Source organism: Bolinopsis microptera, chromosome 13, assembly GCF_026151205.1.
Source record: "Bolinopsis microptera isolate Bmic1 chromosome 13, MBARI_Bmic_1.0, whole genome shotgun sequence".
Classification (NCBI taxonomy): domain Eukaryota; kingdom Metazoa; phylum Ctenophora; class Tentaculata; order Lobata; family Bolinopsidae; genus Bolinopsis; species Bolinopsis microptera.
In genome coordinates this window covers 9,480,297-9,507,945 of record NC_087084.1, presented here as the reverse complement: position 1 = coordinate 9,507,945, position 27,649 = coordinate 9,480,297, and the positions used below count along the sequence as shown (strand labels likewise).

Here is a 27,649-nt window from a genome sequence, read left to right as displayed (position 1 = left end):
TTTCGGCCAATTTGTTGTCTTGACACGAATCATAGTAGTATTTTTTTCGATAAAACTATCTGAAGGTATACTCATAGTACGAAGGTAAAGAAACGTTTCAGTAAAACAAATTGGCATAAATAACTTATCAATGCACAATAGTTAAGATTATAAAAAGGAGATTGCCATCATCTTGCAGACGAGTTAGCATGGAGACACAGGAATAGAGTGAACACTACAGTGACCTAAATCTGGATATTTCTTCAATAATATAAGATTTTGAGACATAACTTCTTGCGCAAACAGTTGCATTCTCAATGTCATGTTCTCAACCAATATAGTTCGGACACACTGTATTACCGAGCTGTGTGCATATCGGTATAAACATTTAGTGTCGAAGGAGAATGATGGCTATAATAGCTTAACTGGGGACCCCAGGCTATAGCTATTATGTTCATGAACATAACAGAGATTCGGCGGAATGACAGGCTGAGCGCCGCCCAGTAATAATAGCTTAGACTACATCCAAACGAACCTGTAAGTTCCCCCGCAGAAACTAAATCTATTGAGCTGAATACCATCTCAGCTATTTATGTGGCGATGATGATGAACATCTAAAAGACAGGGCTACGATAAGCATTTTAATTGCTTTGGCGATTAATGTTTTATTTTGAGGTATAAAGCGATGGGTGTATGAAGGTCATCTCTGAACCATTAATTCGAACTGTTCTGCAGTACGAACAACCCCTGTCGATGACTAATAGATAAATCTCAGACCTAGCTTAGTAGACCCGAATTACAGACACTTTCTTCAAGCCTGCCGACAGTAGGACCAGATAATAAACGCTTTTTTACAGAGCATTCGGAACTCCAACAGTCATTGCACCTCAATGTAACCCTTTTATGATTGCATACCTCTGGGACAAAAGAAACAGTTTCAAATAAGACTATATTAGGTGAAATGTGCCCAGCTATAATTTCTATCCACTCCTACGCAAATACAGTATAGCAACAGTTAGAGGTTACAGTGTAGCAACAGTTAGAGGTTACAGTGTAGCAACAGTTAGAGGTTACAGGCTGTGCTCGCACTACAGTGGCCTATGGAACAGGGTATAGACCAGCGTATGGAGCAACCTTGAGACAAAAATCTCCTATTTATCTTGTTTAAGTGGTTCTCCAATGAAAGTGTAGCAAGTGTCGGCACTATTAAAAGATCACAAGCTTCACAGCTGCCTATCTTATCAGATACAGAAGCACGACTGAGTTATCATATAATTCTGATTATGTACTTGACGGTCAAGGTAACAAACATCACCCTTGATTCCAGAAAAGTACCATCATCCAGGATATCTACAAGAAAACAGTGCGCGCGCGAAAAGCTCTTGAAATGCTGAAGACGGCTTCTTTTGTAAGGCATTGAGCATATTAGAATGCTGACAGATCGTGGTTTGCGTGCCGCGCAATGCTCGAGAGCAGCCAACAGTGTACGATGTGGCCATCTACATCTACAGTCATAACAGCATTTTCTCCTATTTTATAATATAATAATAAATAAATTAAGCATCCCTGAAACATTTCCGAACTTCTAAAAACATATCACATCTTAAAAATAGATTCTTTGTCGTTAAAAGTATAAAAACAGAACCCGTGATAAATAATTTAAAATGATCATGGCGGCTACGAGGTCATACTTTCAACTAAAACACTCCTCATTTGATTGATATTATTGTGTCCCTTATCTGAAAGTTTAAATATGCTTTCAATAAGACTGATCTCTGTGGCTGTAGTGTCCCGACCACAAAATGATATCCAATCATTGACGACCATTCCGGCCCCCACGGCCCCTGAGCCTCTGTTCACTGTACCTGCCACAAGGGGTAATTGTAATAGTGATGAGAGTTCATCTTGATCTTCAATCTGAAGGACGTTGTTATCACTTTCATGCGCTATCATTTAACATTTTCAGAAGATAAAAACAATTTTTTCTATAAAATTCACATAAAATACCATTATCATTTATCATCCGCAAATTTTCACAATCTTTGAAGGGATTTAAAGGACAAACCGGAGTCTTAGGATGAACCATGCCTCCCTGGTTAGTGAGACAAGAATAAGAACCAACTAACACTTGTTCAGCTAATGTCTGTCTGAATACTTCCACTTCTGAAGGAGATTATAATTGTAGAAAAAGTTTCCAAACGGAATCATGACTATTGCTTGATGCACTGTAGATTTTTCTCTACAAAAACAACAGATTCTAATTTGGAAAACAAGGCAAATACTTGAAATTCGAATTATGAGAATTATATTAGAAGTTAAGACCAAAAACCAACAAGTGGTACACAAGGTATACAAGGAAGATCACATTGGCACTTTAGTTTCTTATGTTGCAAAACTAAGCGGAATTGATGGTCTAAGATTTCGGAAAAACGCCAAATATTAATATAAACCCCCATCAACGTTTAACAATCTTAATAATGAATATCTTAGGTTTAATTCCACTGCTATACGTTTTACTAACTCATATAGTAGTGGAAAGCATAATTAATTACATTTTTATTAGGTCTTTGAACCTTCCATTTTATCCTAATTTATGAATTTTTACAAAAACAAGATGATTAAAAATTGATGATGTCATTATCTTTCCTTTAATTTATCACAATCGATAATAAGAACAGTGTTTCAACTTACGAAGAGTATCTGCAAGAACCTCCTCCGTCTCTCTATCCAGATCAGGGTGTACCAAAGCAACGTAGTCGTTACAAGAAATAACGTTACCTAGCGCTGATAACCGTTCTTCAACACGTGCTACAGGGAAACGTTAATGTTAATAACGTACGAGGTGATATACATGGCAAATATTCCAAATATTAGAGAGATAATGAATGATATTTTATTGTGTAAAGTAAGTGATATTGATATCTGGATATTATCCGGTTGGAAGAGACAAGGACAAGTGAAACAAGGAAGTTAGGAGTAAGGGCAAATTTTCGGCGTCAACGCCATCTTCAGGCTAAAATTGTTATAAATGTTAGTATATAATAAATGCTTCTATACTAGTTAAAATGCTAAATTAAAATTACACACACTGAATACAGGTTACATCAAATGGTATTATACATTACATTGAAAATAGTGATGTACACACGTTTTACACTCTGTCCAAGTACATAATATCTACTGAACAGCAGGGTCGTGTGCTATTTGTTTAAATTTGTCTTTGAATATGTTGTAAAAGAAATCCCTTAAGCTTCTCGCACTCTTCTTTGTTATTGATACTAGGTTTAAATAAATTAATGTAGTAAGCTTCTGTCACTTTACGTTTAATGGTGCTATATAAGTTAATTTCTAAAATATCGAAGGAAATATCTGGTTCTATGTTATCGTGAAACTCTGAATAATGAGCAGCCAACGCATTATCAGGATAGGTTAAAGGCCTGTTGACTGCTCTTCGATGCTCTGAAAATCTATCGTGTGCTGTTCTACTCGTTTCCCCTATATATAGCTCTTGACATAATTTACACGTAACTTTGTATATGACACATTTTGGTTTGCAGTCGTGATTTGTCGTGATGAGTGGACATATGATACAGTTTGGTATGGTGCAGTGTGGTTTGTCGTGTGGTCGTGATGAACATAAGATCTCTGAGAGTTTCTTACCTGGTGTGAATATGAATTTGACCGGTAAGTTGTGTGAGAGGGCAAATTGAGTGACTTCTTTGGAAAATGGCTCGTTGATGAATGGTAGAGTGCATGTTACGTGGTCGGTATCTTGTATGTTTGATGATGAAGGGTTATGACGTGTTGTAGGTGAGAGAGGGTGAAGTCGTCCTGTTTTGTTTATACGTCGTGGGTCTTGGTAACCGTTGTTGACCAACAAGTTGTCTACTATCTTCATGGACTCTTCTTTATACTCTGGTGTTGATGAGCAAAAAGCAGCCGTTTTGTAGAAGTTCTTGATGGTTGCTACTTTAGTTCCCTCATTGTGGTGGCTGTTGGCGTGCAGTGTGATATTCTTTTTCTGCTTCTTTCTGTAGAATTTGTGGTGTAGTGTTCCCTGTTCGTCGATCTTTATCTGGGTGTCGAGGAATGGGGTGAAATCTTGACGGCTTTCCGGATAGTCAATTTCCCATTTGAGCAACTGGTCTGGGTCCTCGTTTGAGATGGACTCCACTATCCTCACAGTGAAAGCAGGATTAATGAACGAATAGTGTGACATTGGGTTCTCAACCATGGAAATTTAAAAGTCTCTACATACTGTTCTTTCTGGCTCCATGTGCTAGTTAGGGGCCTGAGGTATCCGAAAAATCATGTTTTGAGTACCCAAAGTGTTCTGGGTGCCAGGAATGAGGTTATTAAAGCGGCGAAAATGACCGGTTTTGGACTATTTATGAGCTTTTTTGCCCATTTTCATGAGATAAAGAATCAGGAAAGCTGCTCTAGATGATTGAAATGGTTGATACCAATGAGGATACACCCAACACACATAAATATTCGTGATATATGTGATTTTAATGAGAAAAATATGATCTCAGGGCCCATTTTATACCAAAATTTGCCAAAACCACTCGCACTTGTCAAAGCTTCCTCATTTTAGACACATTTAATGATTATTATGGTATCTAACTTATGGTAGATCTGATAGGAGTATGTCTTAGCTTCATTTTAAGCCATCAATGAGCATGCTGGTGTGTATGAAAGTACTTTAATCCTCCCGTCCATTGATCATTTAGTCTGGGCCATGCGCGCGCGCGCGCGCGCGCTTGTTACAAGCATGAATTTTCTCCCTCAGTATCTATCTAAAGCTTTTAAAGACATGATTAGAATGCTATCCTACTCAGCACATGAGTGCTACAGGATGGTGAAAGAATTTCCATGAAAAATCATTAAATGTGGAAGATATGAGGTCATATGTGTGTGCGCGCGCGCGCGCGCGCGCGCGCACGCGCTTGTTACAAACTTGACATCCTCAGAACTTTCACATTTACTGAGATTTTGTTTCAAACTTAATTGAACCTGAACCGAAATTGCCAGAGGAAACAGATAGTGTAACTCAGAAAGACCAAAAATGGATAGTTTGTGAGATATTGAGGTTATACTCCTAAAAATTTACAATGATGTCACACCAGAAAACCCCTATTTTTGGTATATTTAACCTCATATCTCGAACGCGCAGTACTGGATTGAGCTAAACTTGGTCAGGTTTTGTAGCCCTGACTATCCTCGATCATATGGAACAGGAATAAAACTGTTTAGATGTTATATCTTAATTATATTAGGCACTTAGTTCTGAAAAGTGAGAATGTCATTAATACTGCTTTCACTGCTCATAGCTTCTTCTTTGGAGCTGGCTAGACTCCCGGCATCATCCACGTATCTCCGGTAGAATGAGACGTGTAAATCAGTGTAAGTCGATCTTCTCTCGAACATATATACTCGTACTATCGCTCCTATTGGTGATGGTTGGCACCCCATGAAGAGACCAATTTTCTGGAGGTAGAGTCTTGAGTGATATGTATGAGTTGGTGAAGACGAATTCAAGGATCTTGTGGATGTGCGTGAGTGTTAGACCCCAGGTGTCGAGGTCTTCCCAATGTTCTTCGGTGAGTGTAATGAGGTCTTGAATGCAGCCACTGATGTTGATGTTTGTGTACAGTGCTGTGACGTCAGCTGTGAAGAATGAGAGACCTGAGAGTTGTTGACGTGACATGTTTTGAAGCTCTTCTAGGTGAGTGTGTATATTGCTCAGGTGAGATATATTTATAGAGTGTCGTAGAAACGTTACACTCATTGCTTTAACCTTTTAATGGTACAGTTAAGTTATCCGGATGCTAATGCATCCGGATGTAATGCTACCATGTTAGCATCATAAATTGTGGGGTACTGTACAAAAAAATTTGGGAAATTGACAAGAGAGTCGAAATTTTCAGATGACCGACGAAAATAAATTCGTCCGCCGAAATACGAAATACAAATTTCCAGAATGAATCTATCCCCAAATGCACGTCGAGTTTTGACGATATCCTCCAAAACATTTTGATAGCGAAATTGAATCATATCAACGTTTGTACTAAAACATATCTCAACATGTTTTAGTATCTAGTATAGTACTATGTTAAGTACACTACTGTAGATGTACTCAAGGGGTATCCTAAGAAGATTCTCGATCTTTTGGCAGGGGCCATCCTCATTTAACCCTCAATCATGTTTCCGATCATTCGGTCGAGTCGACCGAAACATTACACAGATGTGTAACTTTGCATAGATCCAATGGATCCTTAGCCACTTCCTACACTAGGTGACACTGGGAACCCTGAATTGGTGTTAAAATTCTCACATTTTGACGAATACTCAGGCACCTCTGCAAATGACACCCAAAATAGGCCATGACAGACAGTTAAGAACTCAAAGCAAAATATCAAAAATATTTTGGGCTTTGCTTTTGCTCGAGCAAAATTCATCTCCGGCGAGCTGTATTAATGCTTTTCATACAAGTTACAACAATTTCTTCATGTTATGTATCCTGGGTTTGGACAGGATATTACCCGCTTAAAATATTTCCATCACGATACATAATACTCAATAAATGTAATAGATTTGTAGTGTTGTAATTAGTTTAAAATTTAGGCTATGCCTATGAAATTTTGTCACGCTTATAGCTTTCCGTCCTCCCATCTTTTACTGTCATGATTGACTCTGATAATGTTCTGCTACGACTTGTATCCTATCTACATTTTCAGTTTAAGGTTTTTTTACATTTTCAGTCGTATGGCATAGCATTATCACATAATATTATTATATGTCACATAATATTATTATATGTAACCAAACATTTCAAGTTTCTAACAAGAATGTCGATGGGAACACAGAAAAACAATTTCGGGAAGTTAAGAGCCAAAATTTCAACATTATTTGCTCCTATGCACACTAACAATTAACATCCTTCCAGAAAATTCAGAGTAGTCCAAAACCACAAAATAACCTATTGTAACTAGTTCAGGTGAACTGCTTCTCGCGGCGGAAAAAATCAAAATTACCTATTTTAACAGAGTCAGGTAAACTGTTCCGGAGATGTTGGAGTTCCTTATCTGTTGTAGAATTGGGGACAAGGAGACCGTTCTTGTTTCCCACACACAGGGTACCTATTACCCGGCACCCGCCTATCGTAGTGTGGATCACCTGGTGTTTTGGGTAATTAGCTTATTAATTAGTGATAATTAATTAGAAATAACCAGTGCAGTGTTGGATTCCCCAGATTCTTTAAACACTCCGCTCAGACATTTAGGTAATATTCAATAATATCGATCAAGCAAGGATTGCTCAAAAGATTTCGATATTTAAATTATGCGCTATTTGATCATGCTTTGTATTACTTTTTACACCCTGAAAAAGGCATAATTATTCATTATTGAAGTTTTCCTTGATTAATATGATCTCACTTCTCAGCCAACAATAGGCCCCATGATTCTGGACCACTGTGGAATGTAACATGATGCCGAACCATGAGTGATATTATGACCTCTTTATGATCCAATGGAATTTCAACGATAATGTTAAATGTCTCGGTACAATTCCATTTTAAATAGTTTTATATTACTTTCACATACGCTAATAACTTAATAAGTAAATTCATTGAAGAAGCGATGTTACAGAGTCGATATATTGCAATGTTTCCCTGGGGTGACAAGTTCCATTCCCCCTAATATAAAGATCAGCGATCCTACGGTAAAAATTAAAGAACGACTTATAACGATTCAAAACTTACAAAAAACATGCTAGATCGAATAACAACCAGTACACACATGTATATTGTATACCACTCACCTTGATGAAATCTGATAGTTCTCCCTCGAACACACTGTAGAAAGCTTCACATTCAGCAACAGGAACGAGGCAGTAGCTGTTGGTCAGCTTCACGAATACACCGATCTCATTACTGTTCTGAAACTGCGTTCTTAACGCCATCTTCCCTAATTAATAGTTGTAGATTAATTAATTAATTAGTTATGTAAATAATCATAGAGACATGGAGTGGTGGTTTGAATTTATTAATAAGAGAATACAATTTTATTCTATTAGATCAATAAAGAAAAATTGTTGATACAATTTAATAAGTCATCTTGAATACGTTTTCATAGTTCAATTCTCACTACTATGCCCGATTTATAGATCCAGGAAGTCAACTTTAGTGCCACGAGTTCAACCCTCAGGGGATTTAACTCATGAAACTTTGAGTTGGGAACTACCATTAGTTTTACTTTCACTTTCCAGAAAATATGGATCACAGCCGACAGGAAGTCAATGAAAGTCATAATAGTATTTGTAACAACACGTTGCAATTATATAAAATTGACAAGTTCAGGGCTTGACCGGGCTCGACGGTACTCTTGCCGGCATGTCCAAGTACAAACAAAAAACACAACAATTAAAAAGCTTCTGAAATCATATATATAATATATTTGATCACTTATATTATCATCATTATAGAACAATTTAGCCGGGGATGGGTAAAGTGGGTGGTAGGAACCTGGGACCCTAGGCCTAGATACTAAGAGCTATGGTAGTCAAACAATGCCAATCCAGAACTAGAGTCGTCGTTTAAAATAGTTTTTAGGCAAACTTGTACCTGTATGTCATTCTGGTTGCAGTTGGTCAAGCTTTTTTAAATACGTATGTAGGGATGGGCTTGAAAATATTGAAAGACCATGATCAGTAATAAATGAACGTTTGACTACCAAAACTCATGAGGGCTGAACTCTGATCACGTGATCATGAAACCCAAATACCTGGTCTCTAACACAGCCACGAGTACTCTCACTCTCGCACCGTATAAACTGACATTATCACATGGAACAACAACAAACGTTTTATCACGTAAAATCGTTACCTTCTTCCAGCCATTTGATATGATCTCGTAGCATATTCAACTTATGTTCTATATTTAGCACTCGCAGGCTTTGCACGTTTTGCACCGCTCGCAAATTGGCACAATCAGCGATCGTTCGCAATAAATCTACATCTAGTAAGCGCCGTGCATCCTGATGAAGCTGATTGCTTTGTCGCTCTAATATTTCTGCTGGCTGGTTCGTTAATAAGCTGATAGATGAAGGATCGAGGAATTTAGTTCGCATAATGTCTTCCTGATCGGGGGTTTCCTCCTGGGAAACATCTAACGACGCGCTCAAAAGTTTGCTGAGTTTTTGAGAGGAAGATGAAGATGAACTGTTGTTAAGGGCCCTGTCTGATTTCATCATATCTCTCTTGTGATGGATAGGCGAGGAGTTATGTGAACTATTGTTGGAATGTGTTTTGTGTTCACGGTTTATAACGGGAGAGGGGATGGCTTCGTGCAAGCTGACATACTCTGCTTCGCTTGAACGGTGGTTTAGGCTTTGTCTGCGGCTGGTGGAACTGGAGGCACGAGATGCAGCACCTGCTTTGTCATGACGGAGCAGGTCGTGGTGGTTGTCGTGACGGAGTTGGGTTGTTGCCACGATGGGGGTAGCGGGCCCGGTTCGGATGTGGTGTGTTCCGTTGGATTTGGTGGTCGGAGTGAGGAGGAGGCCTTCACCTTTGTATTTCTTCGGTGTTTGCTCTGGAAACGAGGTTTTGTGAGTATCAAACTTCGGTTAGAGTAAAGTTGCTTTGGGAAAATTACGATTACAATACAAAGGTCAAATTGCAACTTGATCTCATTTTAAGTTTATATCACGATTTAAATCGCATAAAAACTGTGATTAATGCGAAAATAGCTAGGATTAAAAGGCATGATTAGAAGATCTGAAACGGACAAACCAGATGATAACTCGGCTTCTGATATTCTAGGTTTATCTGGTTTTGACTTTTTAGTCGCTCGGAGAAACTCGGCGGGTACTTCCCACGTAGACTCGCAAGTACTAGTGTTGTAGTAATACTTTTTACCTGAACGTTAAGATTGGTAAGGGTTGTGGAGTTTGGTTTTTATTATATTGGTTGATAACCCCTATCAAGATTCTAAAAAAAGTGCGATGAGATTGGATTTTGACACTAGAAGTGCGATTTTCACGAAATGTACTCCCCACCCCCCCCCCCCCCCCTCCAGCCTGCAAGATTTCTTGCCCCACAAATTATTTTCTATTTAAAAAGATTTCGCGAGTCCCTTTGTAAGCGAAAAGTATGTCACTGTTATTGGATCCATAAATAACGAAAAATTTACGTGCGTATTTTCATGAATTATATTATGTTACATATTGTAATTATGGTAAGCCTCACGTAGCACGATGGTTGAGGGCGCGCTCGTCAAGCAGTTGACTCGGGTTCGAGTCTCGTCAGCGGTCATTCTTTTGGCAATTATTAATTATTTTACTAAAATTATCATCAGAGCACCTTGTAATATACGTTATCCGATAGATTATACTGTTCGTACTTCATCTAGAGAACTAAGAGACTGAGAAGACCGGCATTTAAGGATTTGTCCGGGGAAGGCCTCGTTCACACTGGAACATGTCAAATTATTGTAAACGGAGTTATCTGGTAATGTTTGTTTTGTTTATGGCTAGAATTTAGAATGGAATCAATGTGATGAGGATCCAGAGTTAATTACCTGCTAGGATTAATAAGTCAGTTCTCCAGTTGAAGAGACCCTTTCTCAAACTTTTAATGAAGAAATATTCACTATGCCTATGGCAGTATCAAGTATATTCTGAGAAAGAATATAGCCAGGAATAGTACCTCCTTTAATGGTAACCATGGTAACTATAGTAACCACTGTGAATCTTGATCTTATAACAACTAGTATCCTTTAAGACTTAGACAGTACAGTGAATAAACACGCTGAAAAGCGATGAAAATGCAAGCGCGCGACCGAATATGTAGTGCTGAAAGAGGGTGCGGAAATCTCGCGGAGAATCTCACGATATTGTGAGCCTAGCTATGAGATTTAAACGAAACTCGCAAAAATCTGGCAAAAATCTCGCGCGCGTTACGTCGAAGTTTTCACGCTATAAACAAGTGATAAAATACACGTTAAGAGTATAAAATACATGTTAAGTTCCTAATTCCCTCAACTTTTAAGTTAAACTTTTTCTGTTTCCTCATTTATTTACAAATTTTGTGCGATGAGTCCGGCTCGCAATCTCGCATAAATCTTGAGCTGGGGTTGATAAGGGGATTAATGTTTTAACATCTCAGGAGTATTTTCAACTGAGCTTGCCAGGGAGTAACTTTACACGGCTTCTTAACCTGCACAGTACCCAGAACAACGACAGTGCAGCACCATATTAGAAAGAATGCGTGGGTATGTGAGGTTATCGTCATTGATGAAGACTATTCAATATTTATGAATACTGTTTAAAGATTATGATCGGTATTTGGTAACTTAACCTCGGCTTTGGTATATTTCATAAGATTACGAGGTAGGGTCAGCAACAAAGCAGAACAATTTATGAGTCATTCTAAGGAACTTAGAAATTATTATATTATTAAATAGCCAATTATTCTATTCGTAAAATGTTTTAAATTCTGCACAACTTATGGAAAAGAATCGAAGTTATTAAGATCAAATTACAGGGTGTAGGCCGAGATGAATAATTGAACTCATATAATTTTATCAAAGCTCCACTAAAAATATTCTAACAGATTAAACAAATCCTACCTGGTTATTTTCGCTTATATTTTAAACCCTGCTTTAGTATAGCAGCAGACTAAAAGCAGGTTAAACAATAACACTTTAATCAATACGATTACTATATATTATAGATTATGCAATCCTATAAATCACTGGAGAATAAAAACATTCCCGTAAGTTCTCTTACCTGATCCTTTGCTAACACACTCCAGCCACCCGTTCATTGTATGGTAATCTACAGCAGGCTGATAGTGGTTGCTCTTTTCCATCCAACCCGTTACATTTTTGCTATTCCTATGTGATAGGTTAGACTGTTAGACTCTAGTTGTTACGTTAGATTAAGATTATTTCATGAAATTAAGAAAGTGACAGAAAATTGGGAAAGAATTTTAAAATAATCGGTGTGTTCATTCAAATTGAATTGATGTTATTAAATACTAATTCATACTGTATACAAATTTCAATTGTTCAAAACATCGTCAATCCAAATTACACACCGTACCTATGTCCTATATGAAATTTAAAATCAATACATAATTGTATTAAAAAAATATAAATAAAACTAAGGCAAGTTATTTATTGATCATCGCTATTAAAATACAAACTTAGTTTCGAAAAACAATGATCACTTGAATGTGACCCAACGTCCAAACAACCATCATTCCAGTTTCGCCTAGCCTGGTCCACTTTTCCCAATTTCAGAAGAAGCAAACATTGGTTGTACAGTGACATCACAAGATGAGCATCACAACTAAAAGACTTACTGTATGAAATGGCAGCGCTCTCAAATTTTCCTTGCAACACCAGAAAATACCCTTCTAAGCTGTGGAGCTGTGCAAGGTACCGGTCTTTAACCAAGAGAAACCATGGCAACCCATCAGATTCTAAGTCGGTTGACTGGTTGTATGATAGCACAAAGTATTCATAACCTCTGTGTAGATCTTGTTTATGGAGATAACTGTGGGCCTGAGATAAAAGAACACAACAAGTTGCCAGTCTCCTGGGGTTTGTCTGCTCAGTGCTGTCATTTTCCAGGATATTTTCAATATCAAATGACTGCAGTTTTGCTGATAATTGTAGTTGACTGATCGAATCATCAGAAATGTAAGCTAAATCACTTCTACAGATAGTGACATAGTGTTCGCTAAGATATGATGTATTCAAATACATTTCATCTAACAAGCTGCAATACTTTTTACAGTTTAATCCTGTGTTTCTGATCGCTAATTGCTGAAGTACTGCTTTTGAAGATGCATGCATGTTTTTATGAGTGTCTAAACAAACAGGGTGAACAAAGGTTTCTTTATTGAAAGTTTCTGAACAGATTTCAAGTATTTCTGTGCATTGAACATCTTCACCCAATATGTCCAAAATTACTGCCATGTTCCAAAGCAAAATCTCGTTAAACACAGGGATATTTTTCCAAGACTGAATTGACTCATACAAATATTTCAACGTGAGAGAATAGTTCCTCTCAGTGAACAGTTTGTTGGATAACTTAACCACAGAGTACAATTCTTTTGCCTGAGATCCAAATCGCCACGAAAATATTCTATCAATGTTCAAAGACTTGTGATTTACCAACGTTTCCAAAAGATCAATAACAACTTGGAGATAGGTGTTAGCTGTATAGTAGCTAGACTGTTTGATAGGTTTTATCTTCAGACATAGGTCAGCAAAACCAGATTGCTTCAGTGTTTTAAAATTAAATGCAGAAAATAAAGATGTCTCATTTAAGATAAATTTCAATGAGTCAGAAAATGCATCAGTACCTGAGCAGTAGGAAGACCATAATATAACTGAGAGTAGGTAACCGATTCTTTTGTCATCAAGATGCTCTGCAACACTAGCAATCTCCATCACAATCTTTGACAGTCTTTTGTATGAATGGGTGTCAACGTCAGAGATTGATTGTTGAATTTCAAGGAACCAACGACGAGGATAGCAGACGAATTTAGGGTGACCAAGTGGATAATCAAGCAACTTCATGGCTATATCATGGTTTTATTGTGAAAGTTGGACAAATTTTAAATCACAAATTCTTGAAAAGATTTTTAAGTTCTATAGTATGACTAGTAATCCCATTGGAAGAGCATTTATACATTTATAATTGAGGGTTGAATTTAGTGCAACAATATTACAACACAATCTTGACTAACCGGAATATTTAGGGTTGGAGAAATGGCAAGATGATATAAATTGTACGGTAAACAGAGAGATACCCTTTTTAATGTTATCTGGGGAAGACGTTGTACATAGATGATAAGAGTACCTGGAGTATTGAAGCTTATAAGTAGAAGGTTTACATGACGTTAGGTTGTGTCTCCTACAAGGCTGAAAAAGCAAGATCAAGCCAGAATTGAGACGAAATTTAACAGATAATGCGAAATTGTGTAGACGTGGAAAAGCTAACCACAGGCTCATTAATGAAAGTTAGGACATATTTTTAGAATCACATTTAAACCTTCAATCTGGTCGTTTATAATATTGAGCAAATGTAACAACCTAACAGAGCTTGAGGTAAAAAACTTACCAGGCAGTGCCAGGTTTTTTTTTCTGTCGAATCTGAGAAATATGATTAGATAAGTGCTATTACGAAGCCGGAGGTTCTCGCGTAATCAGATGCATTATGGCATCAAAAATTGTACATCTGACGTGAGGTATGGTTATCAGAAAAACTTGTCATACATCACACACACACAATATCATACAATGGGTAGGAAGTGACGAAGGCCAAAAGAAGTGAAAATTCGGTCATCCACGGTATAGATACCACAAGAGACTCGCTGAAAAACTATCCCAGAAGAGAGGAGAAGACTATGCGGCTATTATGTGTTACATGCGCACCAGGATTAGATTCTCAATCCTCAGGAGCACCCTGATAGCGGTCAGGGGTGAGAGCAGTGGCGTAACGAAAGGCCCTGCTGACCCCGCTGTGCAGGGGGGCGCCGTCTTAGGGGGGCGCCAAATCGTCGTTTGAATGTGGGACAATTTCGAAAACTTAACTAAAGTACTAGCAAAACTGCGCGTTTTGCTCTAGATACACACTTTTTTAGAGATTTTACCGGCGTATTCTTTAAAATCACCTAATTTGTTCAATTTTAGGGAGGGGCACCAAAAGGGGAGGGGGCGCCAACAGGGGGGGGCGCTTTTTTCGGCAGGGGGGCGCCAACAGGCAACGTTACGCCACTGGGTGAGAGAGGGAGACGGCAATCGTATACATTGCCAGTCAGTGTAACTTCGTTTAACTTGATACCTGCCACCATGGACTATGAATGTTTCTAGACACTATCCTTTTGATATTGAGATATTGGTATCTCAGATCACGTGTACATCGTTCCTTTTTTATGACACAGTAATTTATTGTCACTCACAGCTATAATTTTAATCATTGAATCAGTATTTTTTTTATCTGTGCTCTGCGTAATGCATCACATGAATCAGTTTTTTAATCTATTAACTTATTACACATTTTATTTGTGCTCTGCTTTAGCATCACTTGACTATTTTTAAAAAATTGTTTGCTCAGGCCATGACCTTATAGTCAGCCAATTGGCCATTGCTATATTATGTGTATATTGTTTGAATATTCTTCCACGGTATAGATATACAGATAAACCTGACCAATTCGTTGAGTAGAGTTATCTCATTACTACGGTCTTAATTCCACGTGTTTTCACAATACTACTTTCAATTATAAACATGAAAGTCTAAGAGGAATGTTAAAATGACTGTATTAGAATAGTCTCTCTTTTAACTATAATGATACCTCAATGTTTCTTTTGATCGATTACACTGGTACGGTGTTACAACGGCATAGAAGGGGAAGGGACCAAGCCAACTCGACTGCAATGACTTGACCCAAGCAAATTCAACACAATGAATTAGATCAGATTTTAATCATTTAAAGATATAATAGCGCTCGATTGAAGCAGTACGTTCATCTATTAACATTTACTTAACTTGTTGTATGTTTATTGTTTATTAGGCGTACAGAGCTTCATTTGCTTATACTATAAACCTCAGGCTCCAGTATTCTTAACCATAGATTAATGAACATATAATAATGGAATGACTTAAGCTGTGTGTGAACATAGTATATTAATATATTTTAGTAAAATTTGTACATAAAATATAAAATAACTCGCGCGCCAAGTGATAATTTTTTATTATTATAATTATTTTGTAGGTTTATAACTTACCAAAACGCGCGCCGCGTTGGATTCGTCGACGGTCTTGGAATAATATTTGAAACGAATATTTTACGAGTATTACTCGTTTATAATTATATAAATAATAAAATTTCTTCCGGGATCAATATTTAAATTTTAACTTGTAGCGCGATGCACTACTAGTACTAGGCCGCGCCGCACATCAAATAATTCTTTTCGCAACTTTGGTAGTGAAACAAATTTAGTGAAACAAATTTAAAATTTTATCCTTTATTTTACAATCATAATATAATAATATTTATAAGCCTCCGTTTTGAAAGTTTTAAATTTTAATATATTCACATTTCTATTTAAAATTCAATTTAATGTATAAGTCAATAACTGGCCGCCAAAGCCGCGCATTCTTGAAAACAGAATTAAATTGTTTATGATTATACGACAAATAGAAATAAATTTAAACTATCCGTGTTTTTTTTAAATAAATTATAATCTTACTTAAATCCAAAGCCAGCTTTGTAAAATTTACTATTAGATCATAATATATCGTCAATTCTCAATATTTACAATGCAACATTTCATTAATCTACATATAAGCGTACTCCAGCCCCTGCACGCATCCGTTCTTATGCGGCGCGGCTCAAGCCGCACACGCACGTATTATTTTATACTTTTTGCTTTCTAATAAATATCGTGTCAATGTGTACGTCTAAATGTTCATGTTTTGTGTAAACCGAATCCAATTGAGATTAGTGACAAGGATAAGGACCCAAGTGCCTGTACGGCTTTTTCGGACCCCTGTGGACCTCTACTATCTAGCTCTTAAAATCGCTCTACAACTATTGAACATTTATAACTGTTATATAATATATAACGTCATTTGACAATTATTATCATTAATCTACAATCTAACTGTCTTGCTGAGGGGGAGGAGTAAACGCTTCACAAACTAAAATATAATACTTACAACATACAAAATTTAAAACCATCACACATCAACACGGTTAATATCAAGGGCCAATTTGGTATATCGCTATTTCGTTGTAATATCTAGTATATCTTTACTTTTTAATACAATAATGAAATACAATAGTAAAACAAAGTATTTTAGTAAAACAAAGTATTTTATTTATTAGCAGTGCAATCAATTCATATGATATAATTATAAGAATATAATAGTATGTCACACCTATTTAACTGTTACGTTCGAGTAGTCGTGCCATGGCTAAATTTAACTAGGAGCAGTGGTGTCGATTAACATTTTAAAAGGTGATTCTAAGTGACACAAATGGAAAATTTTAAGAAAAGACGGATCAAAACACAGATCCAAGGACAAGGAGACCCCACTGCAGGACCATACATGCTATTGGCTTGTGCATGGCCCAAAAGGTTCCAGTTGTCCAGGAAACTGTACGTAGCTGGTCAACTAGTTTTGAATTCAGACTAGGCTTGATGAGTTCTGGGGTTTCTAGAGTAAGATTTGATGGTGCCAGGTTTGTTCAGGCGGACATGGAAATTATGCGAGGAATATATAGGTATATAAAGAAGAAGCAACAAGTCCAATATTTATATAAAAATCCGTGTGTTGCCAAGAGAAAGGGAATAAATATCTCATGAATTTGTTTTTATTTATTTATTTTTTAAATTAACGGTTTTTAACTTTTTAAACTTTTTTATATGTAAATAAATTATGACAATTATGTTAGTTATAGAATTTGTTTGTTTTTTAATGACGAAGGCTGTGAAATGTTAACAGTTCTGATAATGAGGAAATCAGAAAGAATGTTTAAAACTAGTGATGATGTTTATGTCATTATTCTTAATCTAATCTAATCTAATCATAAAAATCATATCAATATAAAAATAGATCCAAAAATAGATCCAAAGATTCACACGGCAGTCAGGGAACTTCCAGACAGGATGCTTTTGAAACAGGTATAATTAGCGCTTTTGTAATTAGTTGTATGCAAGGGATGGGATGCTGATTGACTAAGCTGGTTCAATGCCCCAGCTATTTAGGGGGAGCCACTCAATTTCACGCCCAGGTGTTGTCAATTGCTGGGTTTCAAGTAAGAGCTTTTTGATACGGCTCTTGATAATTGAGATTGGGGAGGAAAGGTCAGAAAATTTACTAGAGCCAGGGACCATGACATTGTTTTCATTAGGAGTGCATTTGTCGAATATTTTATCAACCAAACTGTTCCATATAGTCGTACCTTTGAAGACAAAATTGTGTTTAGAAATTTCAAGTTTGTGTCGGGGGACCAGCATAGTTTGGCTACATGCTCTGGAACTTGTTTGGAATAAACTTGTCAGAGAGATAGGTTGATGCAGTTTCAAGATTTTAAACAGTTCAGTGGATATATGTTGGGTGTACAGGTTGTGGATTGACATGATTTTCTCGGTATTGAATATTGGCTTAGTGTTTTCCAAAGCAAAGCTCCTTTTTGCGATGTGTTCACTGCACTGTATGGTCTTGCACGTGCACATGTTTCATAATACTCTGCCCGGTCAAAGCTTGGTTTGCTTCCAAATAGAAGGCGTACACATCTTTTTTGGATGGAGAACAGTTTAGATAGTCTATAAGGTGTGACACCACCCCAGCTACTGATACAGTAGCTCATATAATGAGACTTGAATAAGGAGTCATACAGCTTATGGTACTCTGTTTCTGGAATAAACTTCATAATACGTTTAATTATAGCTATACTTGTAGTTAGTTTACTTTTTATGTTATCTAGTTGGGGTTCCCAGGATAGTTCATGGTCTATGATAACACCAAGGAATCTCACTTTATCTACTCGTGTAAGCGTGTTGCCTGATAACGTGAGTGAGTTCTCAGAGCCATATTCACGAGCACGTGCACAGGACGAGTACCGGCCAGGTCTGAATAACATGTAGACCGATTTGCTTTGGTTAATGTGCAGCAAGTTAGATTCCATATAGTCATTTACAGATTCAAGTACTTTATTAGCATTCAAATAGGCTTCTTGTTCAGTTTTTCCAGCAACAAATATGTTCGTGTCATCACGATAGGATACATGTTTCGAGAAAGAAAGGTTGGTCCGATTATTAACAAAAGTCCATCAGGGACTCCACGGAGTCGAAAAAGGTACACGGCTGCTGTCTGGTGCTGCTAGGCATTTATTGATCAAGATGTTTTATTGTATTGGTTTTTGATGATTCTATTGTTCGTGACTAATCAAGTTCTAAGTGGGGGGTATAAAGTGCTGCTTAAGATACTTCGTCATCTCATGTTCAGTATAATGAATAAGATAGTAAACAATACAATTTCAGTAGTTGACCCATACAGTTAAGTCCGTCATAACTCACAATTGTTTAATCATCTGTCAATTATCAAAGTCGTTGTGTGTTTAGTCGCTGAGTTAGCAGTAAGATAATTTGTTGGTAGATCAGCAAAATGCACTATTGGGCTTTGCCAAGCTGCGAATTGGATTAACATCGTGAATCAAGATCTTAAAATAAATAATTTAATGTATTTTTTTGCTATTCATTGATTACAAATTAACCAGCTTGTTAATTTTGTATCACGTTGTGACCCCCACGGTCGTTTCACTATCGTCCTGACGATACAGGGGGAGCTGCGCACTTCGTGCAACTACGTATGACAAATTAATTTATGGTTTGTGCATCGTTAATTGTAACGCCGTAACATACAAAATCTACGAACATTAGAAATTTGAAATTACAAATAAACATTTTTATAAATAATTGATGGAGTTCATAATTGAATTATATAAATGTCATTTAAGTAAAATGTATTAGAATAAAAATATTTTTGAACGCCGCGCTAATTGATTAAAAAATATACATACATTAAAACGAATCGAGCGCTGAGTTAAAATGATTTTAATGATCAAGCACAGCTTGTTTGTTTTGTGATTTGATGAATTTCAGTAAAGTGTACTTGTTTTTTAAATTTACATAATTGATTCGAATCTTTTTACCTAACATTTATGTATCTTTACTCGTGGTTAAATTTTACCGGTACCGTTAAAATATGATCAGAACCGGATTGATCCTGTTTTCTGACAAGTTCAAACCTGTGGGGCCTTTCTATTCGTTACACCACTGGTTGAAACTAGATTCAAGGTCTTATCCAGATAAAATTGTTGTTTCCTTGAACTTCTTTCAAACTTCATGATAATCGATATCAAATTTTTACAATTTATTCCGAATCAATATGTGCACTAATATAAATCACTTGGAATACGAAGAGAATATCAAGCCTAAACACGATATTGTCTTTTTTTAAAAGTAAAAGTAAAGTAAAATTTATGACATCATCACTAATGTCTACAAACTAATGAAAGTCATTTACAATACATTTAGAAATCATATTCTTTTTATAATAATAATAAATACAACATTTATAAACCGCCTTATAGCTAAATCATATTACTCGATATAATTTAATCCTGGAGATAAACTCCAGTGCTTTCTAAAGCGGCTCTTACATTAACTGAGCTTAGTTTAATTGAAAATTAGACATGACAAGTTCATTTTACCTATGTAAATGCAAAATCAATCAAATGCTAGAGAAAAGAAGTATGTTTTAAGTTTGGTTTTGAAAGATGTAACTGACTCAGCTGATCTTATGTCGTATGGCAAGGAATTAAATACTTTAACTGCACAGTGACTAAAAGCTTTCTCTGTGTTTACATAGTTAGGAGAGGGCGGAAAACTAAGGTAAAAATAATCATTATCAAGACGTACATTTTTAAAACTTTGCTGCCTAGGAGATATCAACTCTTTTAAGTAAGGAGGAGCTATATTATTTAACCACTTGTAGGCAAGTAGGGCAATCTTAAAATCTAGGGTAGGACGGGGTAAAACGGACCAATATTTTAGTTTTTGGAACTTCCTGCCTCAACAAAAGGACTTGTTTGAAGAATGTTACATGCCATTTACCAGTTGGACCTTTGTCTAAATTGGTAGGTATACAGTAAAATTTGAGTGTAACGTTTAGTAGGTGTACCACCCATTTTAAAAAAATTGGTCAGCTGGTCCGATTTACCCCATGCATGGGGTAAAACGGACCAACACATAAATCCACATTCTTTGTAAATCTAGATTTGTTAATACATTTAAGGCACTTGTAGTAAGGGGAAAAGTGGCATTCCGTTGGATTTGAATGTTCACAAGGATTTCTCAACGGAATATGGTAGTTAGGACCCCTACGAACATAATTAGACTTGTTGCCAATTTTGTATCTCAACAGAAACACCACTTTTACCACTTTTTACCACCTTTGTACCACCTGTCTGGTTTGCCAAATATCTTTAGTTGTGAACGTCGTAAAAGGCTGCAAATTAACCTAGAATGTTTATCTTATCAAGGAGTAAAACTTTTGTGTGAAAAATTTTTACATTGGACAATCAGCTAATTGGATAATTACCAATTAGTTAATCACCAAAAAAAGTGAAAATTTTTTATTGGCTCAAAATGATTGAAATCGTTTGAAACACGGAGAAATGTAGTTTTTAGAAAAACTTCAAAAATTTTTCACTTAAAAATTTTTTTCGAGACTTGGAAAAAAGTTTGAAAATTTGAAAATATTTTTTTCCGCCAAAAGTGATCGAATTGCATGAAACGTGGATAAAAATGCTTTGCAGAAAAACTTCGAAGATTTTTAGATTGGGGAATACTAAAATCATCAATATTTGAAGTTGGAGTTCAGTAAATCTCGACATATTTTAGTAATTAGGAATAGCTTAGCGGAAAGGGCTGAACCTGAAAAAGGTTAACCACACAATATTAGAGTTTCATAACTAATTACAATACAGCTTTATCAAATTCCACATAAAGAAACAGCACAAAAGGACCATTTAAGATCGAACCGATTTTACCTGCTGTACTATCATTTTATTGATTTCAATGATCAAAACCTCTGTACCGTCAATCTTGCCAATCTATACCGGGTATCTGAATGTACCGGACCTCTTATTTACCTCTATAATTAGACCCAGTTGTGCAAGAAATGCGATTTCTCACAGGGGTTTCTTTTAACTGTGCACTTTTTGTCACTCTCGCAACTCGCAAGAGGCCCGGTATTATAGGGGGGTATAGGAAGCGAGTGTAAATATACCTTCCATCATCCACTGTGGCTTTTTTGTATTGTGAATGCGCATGCCGCTTCGTTTGCTATGCCAGATACCTCGAATAACCCCCATATGTCATTGCCAGGGTCGGGATAGAGCTGGAGATAGCATTGAAAAGTTGCTAGAAATAGCTAGATTTAGAGTAAACTGGTGGTAGCTGGGTGGTGCTAGCATGGATGTAGCAGAACGTAGCTACACGGGGTTTCATTGGAGTTGGTTATTTTAATGGCCAAAGAGTGCCGGAACTAAAGTTACTTAAGATTGCAGTTGAGGGGCAGTGTAAACCACGGTGTAGTCAGGGACACAGAGCTACAGTGCAGGAGTACTGCAAGTGCAAAAGAACAGTGCAAGTGATACAGTATGCAACAGTAAAACGCCGAAGAAGGAGATAAGATTGTGGCTGCAGAGGAGGAGAGGAGCTGGAACCTGATTGTGTTTGGGTTGAAAGAAGAGTAGGAAGAAGAGTTTCCTGCTCTGGTAACTGCATTTTTGGAAGAGGTGGGGTGAGAACTTATTTTCAAGCGACAAGGGTGGGCTGGAAGCAACCAGGTACAGCTATCCGACCTATTAAGATCACCGTCCTGAGCTTAACAGCCTTTCATCAGAATCTGATGAAAACAGAGAGACTGACCCACCCTTTTTAGATCCAACGAAACCCTTTATATAAATCGACTTTTCCGCATGAATTACTTCATGGTATCTTCTTATCAAGGCTACAGACCTTGCCGTACCGGATTGATTGATCAAAGTGAGTCTCTTTAGCCCTCTTCTTCTTTAGAGCTTTAGGTTAGTGATCAAACTCTTCGCTACTCGCTCTTCACTGGATCTATCAGGACAGATTCACATCTTTTTAGGTCTCAACCAGCCTTAGTTTTCCTGTTTTCATCATGTAGTACGTTCTGCTACCTCCATTTTAGCACCACCCAGCTTCCATCAGTTCACTCTAAGTCTAGCTTCGTCGGCGTTTTACTGTTGCAGACTGTATCACTTGCACTGTTCTATTGCACTTGCAGTACTCCTGCACTGTAGCTCTGTGTCCCTGACTACACCGTGGTTTACACTGCCCCTCAACTGCAATCTTAAGTAACTTTAGTTCCGGCACTCTTTGGCCATTAAAATAACCAACTCCAATGAAACCCCGTGTAGCTACGTTCTGCTACATCCATGCTAGCACCACCCAGCTACCACCAGTTTACTCTAAATCTAGCTATTTCTAGCAACTTTTCAATGCTATCTCCAGCTCTATCCCGACCCTGGCAATGACATATGGGGGTTATTCGAGGTATCTGGCATAGCAAACGAAGCGGCATGCGCATTCACAATACAAAAAAGCCACAGTGGATGATGGAAGGTATATTTACACTCGCTTCCTATACCCCCTATAATACCGGGCCTCTTGCGAGTTGCGAGAGTGACAAAAAGTGCACAGTTAAAAGAAACCCCTGTGAGAAATCGCATTTCTTGCACAACTGGGTCTAATTATAGAGGTAAATAAGAGGTCCGGTACATTCAGATACCCGGTATAGATTGGCAAGATTGACGGTACAGAGGTTTTGATCATTGAAATCAATAAAATGATAGTACAGCAGGTAAAATCGGTTCGATCTTAAATGGTCCTTTTGTGCTGTTTCTTTATGTGGAATTTGATAAAGCTGTATTGTAATTAGTTATGAAACTCTAATATTGTGTGGTTAACCTTTTTCAGGTTCAGCCCTTTCCGCTAAGCTATTCCTAATTACTAAAATATGTCGAGATTTACTGAACTCCAACTTCAAATATTGATGATTTTAGTATTCCCCAATCTAAAAATCTTCGAAGTTTTTCTGCAAAGCATTTTTATCCACGTTTCATGCAATTCGATCACTTTTGGCGGAAAAAAATATTTTCAAATTTTCAAACTTTTTTCCAAGTCTCGAAAAAAATTTTTAAGTGAAAAATTTTTGAAGTTTTTCTAAAAACTACATTTCTCCGTGTTTCAAACGATTTCAATCATTTTGAGCCAATAAAAAATTTTCACTTTTTTTGGTGATTAACTAATTGGTAATTATCCAATTAGCTGATTGTCCAATGTAAAAATTTTTCACACAAAAGTTTTACTCCTTGATAAGATAAACATTCTAGGTTAATTTGCAGCCTTTTACGACGTTCACAACTAAAGATATTTGGCAAACCAGACAGGTGGTACAAAGGTGGTAAAAAGTGGTAAAAGTGGTGTTTCTGTTGAGATACAAAATTGGCAACAAGTCTAATTATGTTCGTAGGGGTCTTAACTACCATATTCCGTTGAGAAATCCTTGTGAACATTCAAATCCAACGGAACCCTTAAATCGACCACTTTTCCCCTTACTATTGGGGCTAAGTCCTAAACAATATTCAATACAAATTTCTGTTCTTCAACTTTTCTAACCAAGAAAACCACGCCCTTGGTCCGTTTTACCCCAAAAAAAATTCACAATTTTTTTGTCTTGTAGATTGCTTTTACGAGCCATAATTGCAAATATATGCCTAGTTCTCACATTCTATGACCTTTTTTTCATAGTTATTGCCTAAATAAAGCAATTCTTTAGTAATTGTAAAAATGGTCCGTTTTACCCCATTTTGATAAGGGTGGATCTGTTTGGTCAAGATAGCTTGTATAAATCAATAAAAGCACTTTCTAAGAGATGATTGAACTGGTAAATTAAAAATTGAAAGACTTATACAATAAATTCATACTCAATTTACCTCTGATTAAATCATTATAAAGTCAATAAAGATTATTGAAAATGAACATTCACATAAACCCCATAAAATAATAGAAATTAAGATAACTGTTACGGTAGGTATTACCTTAAATTTAGTGCAGAAATGTTGGTTAAATTCTTTTATAAATTTATACAAACATTACAGTGCTTTATTTAAAAAAAATTTAACTTTTGATGCAATTTTATATATTGAGTACAATTGCTAAAAAATTCAAAAAGATATAAAATTCTGTCTTACAAAATATCATAGTCAAAGTTACATTAAAAATATCTCAGTCAATAGGTAATCTGTAGCGGTTGAAATCCGAGCGTACATGTAATTATTTAATATTCCAGCTAGGAATGATGCCCTCGTTGTATAACAGCATTCCTCCTCTGATCAGCTCGGAGGGACGTGGTATTTTCTTTGACAGTAGCTCAGCATCAGTTGATTCAGGCTCTGACCACGGAACATACTTCAATCTCTTTTGAAGAGGGACTGTTTTGTAGAATTGCATCTTAACAAAAGCTTCATTTATTATCTCTGTCAGCTTGGCTAAAGCATAAAGTGGTTTTGATCGAACAAAATCAATTTTGACAAGGTAATAAGACCCCACTTCAATTGGCACTACCACATCTTCATCCTCACAATCACCAGTGCTAAGGTCATCAGAATCTACGACGGGGCAGTTATCTTCTGCAGAGTCACTACTAAGTTCAAGTAATATCTTCTTCTTTAGAGCAGCCTTGGGCTTTTTGCCTTTCTTAATTCTTGGTGTTGGTTCTACAAGTGTTCTGGTATCGTTTTTGATCTTCTTTGCAGCAGATTTCTTAGCCCTTTCCTCCTCTTCAAGTTTCAGTCGTTTCAATGATTCCTCCTCTGTCAGACATTCTCCTATTTTCTTTTGGACCCTTTTACGTCCCTTTCTTCCTTGCTCTAAAGCCTTTATTGTGCTCTTACTGGGATTTGGTTTTAATGTCGTCACAATTGCATTTCGTAGAGCACTTCGAGGAGTAAGTGGGGTTTTTAGAGTATGGGTAGAGCTAGAGGGGCTCTGGTCCAGGGTTGAAGAGGACGGTGTAACCTGGGCTGTTGCTGAGGAGGGGCCAGGGTTCTGATCAGGTACTGATGACGATACAATCTCAGTCTGCTCTGGCTCTGGAGGTTCCATGGTCTCACTCAGAGTTATCTTTGATTGGGGAACTCGACTCATGTCTAGTGGACATAATCCGCTCTTTGAAAAACCATTAACAGCATTTCCTGGGTGTGCTACCATGTGCTTAAACAACTCATTGAGCAATATGGGGAAGTGTTCCTTCTTTACCTTTTCGTGTCGTGACTCGAAGAAGAATTTAGTTAGAATTTTTCTCCATTCTGCTTTAGCACTCTTGAAGACAGAAACATCTAGGGGCTGAAGTGCCCCACTGGTGTGCGGTGGTAGACATACAATCATAATACTGTTATCCCTGGCTGTCTTAACAGTGTTGTACGTCAAATGGCTATTGTGACCATCAAACACAACCAACACAGGTTTTGTTCTTGCCTCCACAAACGGTGTGAAATGGTCAATGAACCATGATTCAAAGACAATACTTTCCATCCAGCCACTTTTAGTGCAATTATACACTGTCCCGGGGGGTCCTCCTGTAATCCAGGTGGTATGGAGGTTCTTAGCTTTATATACCACATAAGGCGGTAAATACTCCCCAGCAGCGCTTACACAAAACATTACAGTGTACATAGCCTTCCCCTCACTTGGAAGTATTGCTTGGGCGTCCCTTACACCCTTTCGGAAAAACAGTTTATGCAACTTAGGGTCCGTGGAGAGACCAGTCTCATCCAAGTTAAAGATGCGTGTTGGACTGTTCAAAAGACCATTTGCATTGGTAGTCACCACATTTTTGAACATACTGAAAAATTTTTCCAAAATATTCTGACTAAGCCCCTTTGCTCGTGCTGCTGTTACTGTTTCTGGCTTCCTGATAGATAAAGCAGATTGATGACGTTTTTTGAATGCCGTGAACCACTCATACCCAGGCCTGCCTTTCTTGAATCTAGTCTCTTTGTTTGTCGATTTAACATATTCAGCAACAAGGTCCAGTACTTGATCCATTCCCAGAGGCCAGCCAAGATCGCTGCAATATTGGATTGCTAATACAATATACTCCTCCTCAGCTGTAGTTAGATCTGTGTTTCGACCTTGAACTAACTTACCTGGTTCTTTAAGGCATCTTTGCAAGGTTGTTTTAGAGACTTCAAAGTGTTTAGCAGCAGCACATATCGTCATTTTACCTTTTAACACTTGATCACAGGCTTCCACCATCTTGTCTTTGTCAATAGCTGGCTTCTTACGAACATATGTTCGTGGCATACCTAACCAGTAACCTAATGAAATTGTGGTTGTTCATGTTATCTATACTTTGTCAAGTTAAAGTAGACTAGATTGCGACAATTACTTTCAAATCAATGATGTAGAATCCATGAATCATTTCGGCTCAAGACACATTTAAGACAACACAACCATTGAACACAACAAAAACTGTAAACAACAAAAACTGAACACAACAAAAACTGTACTAGGAACAAAAATTCAACATCCTAGTGATGAAATGCAGTACAAGAATATTTGCAGTGCTTTGCCCATTACACAGTTTCAAACTAGGAAACAAAATAAGGCTGGACAAAGCAGTTTTTGCTGATGAAACTAACTTGGTCCGTTTTACCCCAATTCAATAAACTCTCTTTTTCACAACAATAGGACTGTATATACATTTCATTAGTTCTAATACACAAGTAAAATACACTGGCAACCACTACAGTAGACACAGTGTCTTTTAAATAGGTCAAATTGAAATGGTCCGTTTTACCCCAGCTAAGGTCCGTTTTACCCCAGGCCTGGTCCGTTTTACCCCGTGGTCCGTTTTACCCCGTCCTACCCTATTCTAAATCTAACTGGTAGAAAACGAACTTTCTTAAGTAGTGGAGTAGTGTGTGCCTTTCTTCCTCTCCCGAAAATAAATCTTACAGCAGAATTTTGCACCTTCTGTAAA

At 37.1% G+C, this 27,649-nt stretch overlaps 3 protein-coding genes across 3 annotated transcripts in view; all 3 read right to left on the bottom strand.

The window, feature by feature from the left end:
* The window catches only part of LOC134825004 (carnitine O-palmitoyltransferase 2, mitochondrial-like), a 98,075-nt gene extending 91,491 nt beyond the window's left edge, over positions 1–6,584 (bottom strand). Inside the window, exon 1 of the mRNA XM_063837052.1 lies at positions 6,547–6,584. Within this exon, the coding sequence (XP_063693122.1) occupies positions 6,547–6,553 (7 nt within the window). The 5' untranslated portion in view covers positions 6,554–6,584. The remainder of the gene's footprint in view (positions 1–6,546) is intronic.
* LOC134825009 (eukaryotic translation initiation factor 6-like) lies at positions 96–7,963 on the bottom strand. Its single transcript, XM_063837058.1, has 5 exons — positions 7,804–7,963; positions 7,017–7,158; positions 2,671–2,787; positions 2,045–2,142; positions 96–1,896 (listed from the first exon to the last, which is right to left on the bottom strand). Exons 1-5 carry the CDS (start codon positions 7,942–7,944, stop codon positions 1,657–1,659), a joined length of 738 nt encoding a protein of 245 aa, XP_063693128.1. The 5' UTR covers positions 7,945–7,963; the 3' UTR covers positions 96–1,656.
* An 88-nt stretch (positions 7,964–8,051) lies between these two features.
* LOC134825000 (WW domain-containing adapter protein with coiled-coil-like) lies at positions 8,052–11,874 on the bottom strand. Its single transcript, XM_063837044.1, has 3 exons — positions 11,772–11,874; positions 9,775–9,900; positions 8,052–9,574 (listed from the first exon to the last, which is right to left on the bottom strand). Exons 1-3 carry the CDS (start codon positions 11,851–11,853, stop codon positions 8,850–8,852), a joined length of 933 nt encoding a protein of 310 aa, XP_063693114.1. The 5' UTR covers positions 11,854–11,874; the 3' UTR covers positions 8,052–8,849.
* Positions 11,875–27,649: the final 15,775 nt, after the last annotated feature.

Bases quoted from the DNA above. Each gene is read 5' to 3' on its own strand.
- LOC134825009 (XM_063837058.1), bottom strand. From the start codon at position 7,944: ATGGCGTTAAGAACGCAGTTTCAGAACAGTAATGAGATCGGTGTATTC. The intron at 2,788-7,016 runs GTAATTTTGATT...GTTTCCCTGTAG, and splicing joins ACCTGACTCTGTTAAAATAG to CACGTGTTGAAGAACGGTTA. The intron at 2,143-2,670 runs GTAAGTTGAAAC...AATCTCCTTCAG, and splicing joins GGTTCTTGCAGATACTCTTC to AAGTGGAAGTATTCAGACAG.
- LOC134825000 (XM_063837044.1), bottom strand. From the start codon at position 11,853: ATGGAAAAGAGCAACCACTATCAGCCTGCTGTAGATTACCATACAATG. The intron at 9,901-11,771 runs GTAAGAGAACTT...CTTAACGTTCAG, and splicing joins GTGTGTTAGCAAAGGATCAG to GTAAAAAGTATTACTACAAC. The intron at 9,575-9,774 runs GTTTGTCCGTTT...CCTCGTTTCCAG, and splicing joins AGAAGCCGAGTTATCATCTG to AGCAAACACCGAAGAAATAC.